The sequence below is a fragment of the Nomascus leucogenys genome, chromosome X, assembly GCF_006542625.1.
Source record: "Nomascus leucogenys isolate Asia chromosome X, Asia_NLE_v1, whole genome shotgun sequence".
In the NCBI taxonomy this organism is placed as follows: Eukaryota; Metazoa; Chordata; class Mammalia; order Primates; family Hylobatidae; genus Nomascus; species Nomascus leucogenys.
The window spans coordinates 55,259,569-55,272,002 of record NC_044406.1 but is presented as its reverse complement, the minus strand read 5'-3'; the positions used below and the strand labels follow the sequence as shown (position 1 = coordinate 55,272,002).

Below are 12,434 nucleotides of genomic sequence, written 5' to 3'. Positions count from 1 at the left end.
TTGACTTCCCTGAGCTACAATGGAAGAAGAAGAATTGTTTTGGGCCACACATCAAATACACTAACACTAATGATAGTTGATGAGCTTAAAATATCTCAAAAAATCTCATAATGTTATAAGAAAGTTTATGAATTTGTGTTGGGCTGCATTCAAAGCCGTCCTGGGCTGCATGTGGCCCATGGGCCATGGGTTAGGCAAGCTTGGTCTACTTGGTAAAGTATGTTGGTCCCCTACTGAGAGTGCGCATACAACATTATAAGGGTCCAGATGTAAATCAACTGCTCTTATTCCCTATAGGCATATTTAAGGCAGAATACCACGGCCAATTACCCATCCTCATTTTTCCAACTAGTGGTATCGTGGATGCTAAGTCATCAATGGTTATTAAAGTAGATTTCTGTGCAGACCAGCCAAGAATTGTAGATGAAGAGGCAATGTGAGTATATACTGTGGTTCTAAAAATTATAATATGGATCTCAATGCTTTCCCGTTTAACCCTGCAGATGTGACTTTGATTGTATGTTAGCTCCTTTGTTCTTCCATTCAGCATTGTTCATTGAGTATTTGCCAAGCAGTAGGTTTTTAAGAAATGGGAAGAACTAGAGGATGGCATATGGGTACACATAACAGGATCTTCTATTTTGAATTTCATTGAGGTGAGAGAGTGGACCAGGGAAGGGCTCCACTAACAAGGTGATAGTTGAATCAAATACTTATTGGTGAGTAGTAATTAGCCAGGCAAACAGCAGTGATGTGATTTGGGGTGTGTGTGTGTGTGTGTGTGTGTGTGTGTGTGTGTGTGTGTGTAGGGGTGGTGGGAGTTAGTGATGGGAGTAGCATAGAGGAGGGATTTCAGGCAGAGCAAGTAACATACTGGAAATCCTAGAGGCAAAAAGACAGTATTGCACACCAAGGGAGCTTTGGCAATGTAGAATTAAAAAGATGGAGGTGGGGAGTGACAGGAGACAAGACCAGAAAAACCAAATGGAATGTCTAGTTTGAAGGGCTTTGTAGTCCAGCATTTTTGTGCGGTATGTCTTAATTCATTGCTAGAATGTGCAATCAATATAATGGGCCATCACCAGTATTTTTAACAAATGACTTAAAAATATCAGAATGCATCTGTGGTGTGTGTGTGTGTGTGTGTATGTGTGTGTGTGTGTGTTCTGGCATTGGAATGTAAAATACTTTTTTTACTGAAGGTCACAGTCATAAATATGCGATAAACAGGTGTGAACCCTGATAGGAGCTTGGGTTTTATTGTGAAGGCTATGAACTCTTAGGAGGGTTTTAAGATGAGAGTGTCATGATTAGTTTGTATTTTAGAAAGGTCATGCGTCATGCTAGTGGCAGTGTGCAAAACAGACCAGGGAGTACAAGTGTGGAGTGAGAAGCTTGACTAGAAATTACTGTAAAGCAAGAGGAAAATGATAAAGGTCTGAGATAAGGTCAACTGAGAAGACTGATAGAAGTGTGCAAATTGGGCCGGGCGCGGTGGCTCACGCCTGTAATCCTAGCACTTTGGGAGGCCGAGGCGGGCGGATCACGAGGTCAGGAGATCGAAACCATCCTGGCTAACACGGTGAAATCTTGCCTCTACCGAAAATAGAAAAAATTAGCCAGGCGCGGGAGCGGGCGCCTGTAGTCCCAGCTACTTGGGAGGCTGAGCCAGGAGAATGGCATGAACCCGGGAGTCGGAGCTTGCAGTGAGCCGAGATCGCACCACTGCACTCTAGCCTGGCGGACAGAGCCAGACTCCATCTCAAAAAAAAAAAAAAAAAAAAAAAAAGAAGTGTGCAAATTGGAGATAGGCTGTGGAGGTAGATTTGACTAGATTTGGTGACTGATGGTAGCAAAGGAAGATAAAAGGTGGAACAGGGTTATGGGAGAAGATCTTAAATTCAGTTTTGATATGTTGGAATGGTTTTACTTTTCAGATTCCTGGTGGAGCTGGCTGGGGCTTATTAAATTATCTTGAGTCCCAGAAAGAAATTTGATTTAGATGTACAAGTTGAGTGTTCCTTACTCAAAATACTTAAGATCAGAAGTGTTTTAGATTTCAATTTTGTTTGGATTTTGGAATATTTGCATTATACTTACTAGTTTAGTATCCCTAATCTAAAAATCTGAAATCTGACATACTCCAATAAGCATTGCCTTTGAGTTTTATATCAGCATTCAAAAAGTTCGGGATTTTGGAGCATTATGGATTTCATATTAGGAATACTCAGCCTGTATAGGGTTGAAGATCATTAGTGTGTAAGAGTGTGTAAGTGGTAGAAGAAACAGACGTGTTGAGAAGAACTTTGAGAAGGAGAGTAGAGTGAGAAAGAGTAAGAGAAAAAACACTGCTATTCATGTTAACTATTCATCAAGTTTAAAAAAGGTCCCAGTCTTAGAAGAGTGAGAAGGTGGGGCCTGAGTGAGTTAAAAGAAAACCTGGAAATTATGGTGTCAAGGAAGCTAAGGGAGGAGCAATTCAATGCCCAGTGTTATAGGATATAGTGTAAGATAAGGGCTTAGGTGATAGTTGTGGAGTAGTCAGTTATCTGTGGTATCTGATGGGCCTAAATTGGAAGATTGCATTTATGCCAGAGTGGGATAAAAATGAAAGAGCAGTTCCCAAAGAGAACTGAAATTCATCTGAGAAGTGAAGTTTAATGGAGAAATATTTATTTCAGCAAAGAAGTGGGATTTTTGTTTCGTTTTGGTTTTGAGATGGGGTCTCTTTCTGTCACCCTGACTGGAATGCAGTGGTGCAGTCACGGCTCACTGCAGCCATGACCTCCCAGGCTCCAGCAATTCCCCTGCCTCAGCCTCCAGAGTAGCTGGACCTTAAGGTGTGTGTCATCATCCCTGGCTATTTAATTTTTTTTTTGTTGTTGTTGTTGTAGAGATAGGGTCTCACTGTGTTGCCTAGGCTCATCTCAAACTCCTGGACAAAAGCAGTCCTCCCTCCTTGGCTGCCCACAGTGCTAGGATTACAGGTGTGAGATCACACCCAGGCAGCAGTGCGTTTTACTGAGATATGTTAGATTGTAAGGAATTGAGGTGTAAGGATGGGGATAAGATAAGCTGTTGGACTTGGGAGATGAGAAGAATTAGAAAAGAATTTCAGAATTTGAGAGCTAGAGGTAACCATACAAATCATTTAAATAATTGGCAATATGAATATGCCATTGAGTTTTTTCTGGGTTCAATTCATGAGATTGTTTTACAACTTTATTGTTTCCTGAAGACAGTGAATTAGGCTGCACATATGCCATTCCATTTTGTAGATTCAGATATACAGAAGAACCTGATAACCTCTGGTACGTATGTGAAAGGAACTACTCTTACGCTACTGAATTTTAATGATAATGTGATTCTATAAAGTTTCTGTTTATTGAAATGTGTGGGAGAAGAACAAAGTATATAGAATTCTAATTAAAATATGTGTGTATGTGCATATTTTATTATCCTGTAGAGTGATTTTGCAAGGCCAACCTGAGATGTTCTTGAGTATCAAAGCTCATGTGGTTGAGCAGATTATTGAATTATTAAACATGAGTAGTGACAGAAGGCTGGAATGCATACACTTTGGTCCTGTTTTCTTTGGGTCATCAAAAATTAAACATGCACGTATATACAATAATAGCCTAGAGCCCATAAATTGGGTGGCCATAATACAAGATGATGCCGTGGGAGAAGAATTGGTAAGTAAATGGTGCGATGGGGGTATCAGGTATTATGATTTAAAAGAGATTGTGCTGAATCTACTAATAACCAACAAGCTTTTTAATTGTTCAAAATATCTTTTAACATGGGCAGATAGATTTGATTTCATGTGTATCCAATAGCAACCTCAAAAAATTCAGAAATTAAGCTAACATTTGTAGTAATATATATCTGAAGTAAACTAGACAAGTGCTTCTTATAGATCAGTGGCTAATTGAAGATATTTCTGTTCTCATCAATTTTTTAATCCTTTTTCAAATTGTATGATGTGCCTTGATCAAATTTATGTGTAAATGTTACGTTAAAGATAGATATTTGCTATTTCCTAGATTCTGGAATTTCAATAATTATTTTGTAACCTCCTCAAAAAATTTTTTTGTGTTTTGCCTTAATATTCTTTTATATCTGACTTTATATTACAGGGTGCAGATATTCGACAAAGAACAGATATTGCTTTAAATAATCTCACCTACATAAGAAAAATAAAGAACATAGATACTACTATCATTATCTCCTGTCTTCCTAATGAAGGGACTTTACAACCTTATCAAAAGACTGTAATTACATTTTGTTTCACCCCAAAGTAAGCAAAAATTAATTTCATTGTAATGTTAAATATTAATGGAAAGTATATTAACTATACTTTAATCAGATTCACTTTAATACTATAATAGTAAAACTTGCCAGAAGGCACAAATCAGATTTTTCTTGTCATGGTTCTAGATGTTTCTAACATGGTTAGTAATATTTCTAATAATTCTAAATATGGTTCTAAATACTTCATGTGAAGTTAAAAATCTCCCTAGACCTTGTGGAAATGGGGTGGTGGAAGTGCAAGTTTTGAGTTGTTTTGGAGTGTGGCCCCAAATTGTTTGTGCAGTCAAGACCTTGTTGTCCCCATGAATAGTCAGGTGCATGCAGCATGTCGTAGGTCCCTCCAAAGAGGATGCAATGCTTCTGGCAGGGCAAAATTACTGCTGACTATCCTAAGTATTAAACCTATAGCACCTTCCAGGGATCCAGCCAAGCTTGTTTGCTGAAATTCATACAGACTTTTAGCACTTAAGCCAGTGTACATTTTTCATAATTCCATGAACTTTGTTTTGTTATTAAATTTGAAGAACATGCTGTTTTAAATATATAATAGTAATTTCAGTGACACCTTGATAGGTTGTAATATGTGTGAACTGATTCAATTGCAAGAATATTTTCCCTTGTTTGTGAGAGGGTAATGTTTAATGTACTTCTTTTTTGTGGAACAGGGTTGTCTGTTGAAGATTGAGCTTGCTTTAATTTAAAGAGGTTAATAAATCAAGTAAGTGTTCTATATGTAAATCCACAATTGCCTTATTAATGATACCTTCATACAAGTAGTTTCTTTGGTGAATCTGTAAGATTCTGTTTAATACACAATCTTTGAAATTTCAGATGTTCTATTCTTTTTCATGGCAGCATGTTAACTTGAGAGTCTAGCATAGAATCATAGGTATATGTATGATTTGAAGTCTTAATTAAATGTGTTCTGACCACACTATTTGTATTCATATTTAATATTACGTGTCAGTCTTTTGTAAATGTAGTTGCGTTTGCACTACTAGAGAGCTGACCTCTAGGTAAGGCAGGTAAAAATAGCCAATGAGTAGACCTATGACATAAACCATCTCTGCCTTTGCTCCTATTTCCCTTCTTCCTAGCCTTCCTTTCCTTTTCTCCTCAAACAAAATTTAACTGTTAGCAATTCTTGTTCTCCAAATTACTTGTCCACAACAAGAGCACGGCTGGCAATATGCACTTAGTACATTGGGGAAGACAAATTTGTAACAAATGTTTTTTATTATGCCCAAGAGTAAGATGGACTATTGTAAAGAATTAATCAAAGTCCCTAGTTAGAGATGAATTTTGCCTGGAAAGAAAATTCTTTTCAGAAAAAGTGGCATTTGAGCTAGACCTTGATGACTTAGTATATTTAAATTACTCTTGCCTTGACGATGTTGGCACGAACTCATTTTTCTCAGCTTTATACTCTGTAGCCTTCTTTTGGCAAATCTCTCTGGCTGTGCAGTAAATTTGGATAATGGATTACAGTTGTATTTTCATTCCTTAACATTCCTTTGCTTGCATAGATTTAAAGGTTGGATTGATATTTCCTCTTACAGGGTGATAAAGTATATCACCTTTGCTTTAAAAATAACTCATTGTAATTTTTTTACAGGCTAATGGCTGATGGTAAAAAGGATGCTGGACCTTCATACAGGCAGGACTATGCTCTCTTTTTGAGATTTGAGTCCATAGGAAGTAAAGATGGATTTTTGGGAGATGATGACTATAAAACCATCAAAAGTAAGTGTGAAATTAACAAAATTATAAAATCTGTAGCCATTTAAATTGTTTAAAAATTTGAACATGAATATATGTAGAGACAATCTAATAAAATATATAATTAGTGAATAGAAAAAAAAGCAAACATGTCCAAGAGACCTTAAAGTGTCATCTGTGGCATGTTAAGAAGTCAACTTCACAATCGTTTACATAATAATTTTCCAGGTTAGAAGTTAGATTACTTTATAATTTTAAATGATGTTAGATAAACATGATGATCTAGAGTTTAAGGAATAAGAAAAAAACCCAGATTTCTTTTCTATGTATGCCTAGGTTTTTTCTCAGGATTGGTATGGGGACAAATGACCCATTCCGTCTCTACTAATCCTTCAGCTCTCTTAGAATCTACAAAAAGGAACAGTAAAAAACAAGTTAGTAGGGTACAGGACAGTGTTATTGGATACTGATTATTGCGCATGTTTTGCAGGTCACATGTCAATATGCCTTCTATGTTTTATATTCTCAGGTTATATTAGGTTGGTTGTAGTGAGGAAAAAAATGGAATGGGACTTGGAGTTCAGCTTAGCGAGACAGATCAAAGAGAAAATAGAGAATTAGGAAGATTAGGAATCAAATCCAGGAAAATGAGCTATACCAAGGAGGGATTAGATCACCATCCTGGATATTTATGCAAATCGAGTATGTCAGTATAAGTGATATTGAGCAGGATTTAACTGTATTCCTTGGGCATAAATGGATTGTTCTGTTACTATTTATATTGTGTTTTGTGATATTAAGCTATGTCTGCTGATCCTAGACAGCAATGAGAATTCCACATTTATACAAAGTTTACAGGTTAATCCAGTTTTGAATAGCCAGGGATGGAGTTACTAGGTTTGCCTTAAAGGTAATTTAGAGTCTAAGATTGCCTACTAAGAGCATTAGTGAAAAAATGCAAACTCTTTTTCTTTGGTTCTAGTTACACTGCTCTCTCTCTGCAAAATTGTTCTTCTGCTATCATCTTTCTAGTTTCCCAAAAACTTCATGTTTATATTTTTGCCCAGCTTCTATTCTCTTGTCCATTATTTTAATTACTCTTTTTCATGTGCACTTATATCTGTTGGTCTGTCTCCCACAGTGACTGAGTGAAAAGCCTCTAATTCTATGAAATTCAACTTTCGGCTTACATTGGGTCTGCACATAGGAATCTGATTGTGTTGGAGAAAAACACACAACCTTATTGAGAGGTTTCACTTTGTATCTATAATTGCTAATCCCAAGTGAGTTCTTTAAGCTGTTTGGCATTCCTATTGCATTCACCCATTCATTCACTCTTACACAATCTGAGATGAATATCACACACCTTTTATTCTCTCCTCAAGTCTCCACTCTTTCCTCCTTCATCTTCACTCGTAAGCTTGAACACAGAGTGGTCTAGTAGACATTTCCATAAGAATGTCTACTAGGTATCTCAGCTTAACATGTCCCAAACAGAACTCCTGATTTTTCCACAACCGGCTCCTCCTTCAGTCTCTTGTTTCAAGAAATGGCAATTCCATCATTTTGGTTGCTAAGGCAAAAAACTTAGAGTCATCCTTTATCATCACTTCTTCGTTTCCCTATTCTGTGTCCAATGTATCAGCAAATCTTCTTAAGTCTACCCTCAAAAATATATCTAAAATCTGACAATTTTTCACCATTTTTCTACTCTTCTCCTCCAGCCATTTGTTCTTTAAAGTCGTTTGAGCATGACAGACAAGTTCCTGCCTTAGCGTGTTTGTGTTTGCTGTTCTCTCTGCCTGGAATAAACTTTTCCTAGATTTTCACATTTTTTTCCAGACTCCCTTTATATCTTGGCTCAAGTATCTCCCTATCAGAGAGGCCTTTTTGGACATCTCTACATAAAACAGAATCCCCAAGACCTTGTACTCTGTCTCAACCTGTCTTACCTTTACCCATAATACTTATCTTCTATGAAATGCTGTGTAAACATATAACATTATTTGGTTGATTATTGTCAATGTCACCTCACTAGAATGTACTGTCCGTAAGAGCAGGAATGTTGTCTCTTTTATTCACTGCTGTATCCGCAAGGTGTGACACAGAGAAGACACTCAATAATTGTGTTGAATGAAAAAATTGAATGAGCTACCCAATTTGCATTAGGTCTTTCAGACAACAAATAGACTAAGCAAATATATTCTGGATTCCCCAAACACTTTTTATGTTCAACAGCTATTATTGCTTTTCCAGGTGAACGATTTCAGAAAATGGAATTAGCACTGACAGGCACAGGACTTCCTGTTTTACTACAGTTTGATCCAGGACCAGTTCTTAATTTTAAACCTTGTTTCATGGGTGAACGTTCAGAAATTCAGTATATCATAAAAAATCAATGCGAATTACTTCCTGTGACGTACCACTTTAAAAAAATTGCAAATTTTGAAATTGATCCTGAAAACGGCAAGATTAATGGAGGGGGTATGGTGGTAAGATAATTTTTCTTTGCTTTTACATGGCAGCTAACATTTTAAGGTGTGCTAAAATGCTATGCAGAGGATTAGAAACAACATGTGTTCTACCAGTGTTTATAAATTGTTTCTCTTCTGCAGCCTAGTTATGAGGATTTTTGTATTGGTACTCATATAGAATCCATAATGATTTGTTAAGTGCCTGTCATGTGCCAGTGAAAGCATTTGGCACCAGGGAATTTAAAGAGATGCAAAACATGGTTACTTCCTCTAAAATATTAGACATATACACAGGTAGGTATGGCTTAAGGAGAATATAAAACATGTTAAAGTTGTAACAAGGTGATATAGAAACTCAAATAACAGAATGTTTACTTCTAACCAGATAGAAAGTTCTCCATAGGAGAGTAATGTATGAGCCAGACATTGAAGCTTGAGTAGAATTTTGAAGTTTGAAACTGGTGATATTTACCAGGCCTAGAACTTGTACTGCTGGTACAAAGCAGAAAAAGAGAACGCCAAGGCATACCTGTGAGCACTAGGTCAGCTTCTGGTTGTCAGGAGCTGTTTTTCTTTTAATTGCTGCACAGGTAACTCTTTCCTATATCCTCTAAACAATGGGTTGAAAGACGATGGTCCACAGGTCAAATATGGCCTGATACCTGTTTTGGTAATTAGTGTTTTTGGAATATAGCCACTCTTATTTGTTCACCTATTGTCTAAGGCTATTTTCATACAAAAAGACAGAGTTGGCCGGGCGCGGTGGCTCACACCTGTGATCCCAGTACTTTGGGAGGCCGAGGCAGGTGGATCACAAGTCAAGAGATCCAGACCATCCTGGCCAATGTGGTAAAACCCTGTTTCTACTAAAAATATGAAAATTAGCCGGGTGTGGTGGCACGGTGCCTCTAGTCCCAGCTACTCCGGAGGCTGAGGCAGGAGAATTGCTTGAACCCGGGAGGCAGAGGTTGCAGTGAGCCGAGATCACACCACTGCACTCCAGCCTGGCGACAGAGCAAGACTCCGTCTCAAACAAACAAACAAACAAACAAAGACAGACTTGAGTGGTTGTGTGAAAATCTATGCCCCATGAAGCCTAAAGCATTCACTGTCTGGCAATTTACAGAAAACGTTTGCTGAACCCTGCCTTAAATATAGCAAACATGAGTGCTGTCAGTTTCTCCTCAGTTTCTTATGTTATCATATTTCTTCCACTGCGGTGATGTAGTTCATAAAGTTATTGAAGGAAGCTTTCTTCCAATTGCAATTAAGAACTATTGTATACATGTTTATATACATGCAGCTCCTATTTGTATCTCTTACTGCTTCATTAGTATGACTCTCTCCCTCCAAATTTGGATAGATGTTATCAGTTTTCATTGAATAGCAACAAATGTTAGCCACTTTTATACTAAATGTTTTTTTTTAACTGCTTCCTAGATTTCCTGTAGTCCAAGTCTCTTAAACCTACCGACTCAATTATTTTTCTCCAGTAACATATGCATCTTTCAAAACATATCTAATAGCTAACTCCCCAATATTATTTTTAACCCTCTACATTTATGAATTTTTCCAACAGTAATAATTTTCAAATTAGTAAAAATGTGAATGTAAGAAATATAGTAGACACTGGAGAACTGTGGCCTGCACAGACTGGTCAAATGGCCTTTGACTATTTAGAAGTGTGATAGGATTATTCTTTTTAAATAACAACTTTATTGATATGTAATTTACATACCATAAAATTCACAAATTGAAGTATACAGTTCAGTGATATTAATATGTTCAGAGACTGCACACATCAGCACTAATTCCACAACGTTTTCTTCACCCCAAAAAGAAACTCCATATCCATTAACAGTCATTCCCCTTCTCCTCATTCATCAGCCTCTGGCAAGTATTAATCTATTCTCTGTGTCAGTAGGTTTTCCAGTTTGGGTCATTTTTCTATAAATATTATATTTATATGAGGCATTTTGTGTATGGCTTCTTTCATTTAGCGTATTTTCAAGGTTCATGCACATTGTAATATGTATTAATGCTTCATTTTTATAGCCAAATTATATTTTTTGTATGGATATACCACCCATTGTTTATCTGGTCATCAATTGAGGGACATTTGGGTTGTTTCCACCTTTTGGCTATAATGAATAATGCTGCTATAAACATTCACGTACAACTTTTTTTGTGGACAGATTTTTAATATTGTTGAAATACACCTAAGAGTGGAATTGTTGGGGTCATATGAAAACCCTATGTTTAACTTTTTAAGAAACTGTCATACTGTTTTCCAGAGTGACTGTACCATTTTATATTCCTACCAGCAATAAATGAACATTCCAATTTACCCATACCCTCCACCACACTTGTTAATGTACTTCTTTTTTTATTATAGCCATCCCAATGGGTACAAAGTGGCATGTCCTTATGGTTTTCATTTAAATATCCCCAGTAACTAATGATGATGAATATCTTTTCATGTACTTATTGTCCATTTGTATATTTTCTTTGGAGAAATATTTATGCATATCTATGATAGGCAGAATAATGGCCCTCTAAAATATCTCTATCCTAATCTTTAGAAATTATGAACATGTGATGTTCTATGGCAAAGGAGAATTCAGGTTTCACTTGAAATTAAGACTGTTAATCAACCCACCTTAAAATAGGAAAATTAGCCTGGATTATCCAGGTGAACCCTAATATACTCTCAGGTTCCTTAAAAGTGGAAATGGAGGACAGAAAATATGTCAGTGTCAAAGTAATGGAAGACTTTACTGTCCACTGATTTCTGGCTCTGAAGGTGGAAGGGGGTGGGGTGCATAAGTTGAGGAATGGGATAGCTTCTGGAATCTGGAAAAGGCAAGAAAGCAGATTCTCTGCTAGAGTTTCCAGAAATAAACAGTTCTGCCGACACCTTGATTTTCAACCTGTGTTAGACTTCTGACAAGTGTAAGGTAAGAAATTTGAGTTATTTTAGTCAACAAGTTTTTTGGTAATTTTTTATTGCCAAAATAGAAAACTAATAGAATATATTTTACTATTTTTTAAGTTGGGCTGTCTTTTTGTTATGGAATTGCAAGAGTTCTTTATATATTCTCAATACAAGTCCTTTGACAGATACAGAAATCACAAATATTGTATTCCATCCTGTGGATTGTCTTCCCACTTTCTTTTTTTTTGAGATGGAGTCTCGCTCTGTCGCCCAGGCTGGAGTGCAGTGGCGCGATCTCGGCTCACTGCAAGCTCCGCCTCCCGGGTTCACGCCATTCTCCTCCCTCAGCCTCCTGAGTAGCTGGGACCATAGGCGCCCGCCACCTCGTCCGGCTAATTTTTTGTATTTTTTTTTTAGTAGAGATGGGGTTTCACCGTGTTAGCCAGGATGGTCTCAATCTCCTGACCTCGTGATCCACCCACCTCAGCCTCCCAAAGTGCTGGGATTACAGGCGTGAGCCACCGCGCCTGGCCCCACTTTCTTGATAGTTACCTTTGAAGGATAAAAGTAATACTTTTTTTTTTCTTTTGAAGTTTTATTTTATTTTATTATTATTATACTTTAGGTTTTAGGGTACATGCGCACAATGTGCAGGTTTGTTACATATGTATACATGTGCCATGTTGGTGTGCAGCACCCATTAACTCGTCATTTAGCATTAGGTATATCTCTTAATGCTATCCCTCCCGCCTCCCCCCACCCCACAACAGTCCCCGGAGTGTGATGTTCCCCTTCCTGTGTCCATGTGTTCTCATCGTTCAATTCCCACCTATGAGTGAGAACATGCGGTGTTTGGTTTTTTGTCCTTGCGAAACTTTACTGAGAATGATGGTTTCCAGTTTCATCCATGTCCCTACAAAGGACATGAACTCATCATTTTTTATGGCTGCATAGTATTCCATGGTGTATATGTGCCACATTTTCTTAATCCA

At 37.3% G+C, this 12,434-nt stretch overlaps 1 protein-coding gene across 1 annotated transcript in view; it reads left to right on the top strand.

Annotated features, from left to right (window-relative positions):
• The window catches only part of LOC100581179 (cilia- and flagella-associated protein 47), a 72,522-nt gene that overhangs the window by 26,566 nt on the left and 33,522 nt on the right, over positions 1-12,434 (top strand). Inside the window, 5 exon segments of the mRNA XM_030806835.1 lie at positions 298-436; positions 3,467-3,695; positions 4,140-4,300; positions 5,930-6,057; positions 8,290-8,525. Of these exon segments, the coding sequence (XP_030662695.1) occupies positions 298-436; positions 3,467-3,695; positions 4,140-4,300; positions 5,930-6,057; positions 8,290-8,525 (893 nt within the window).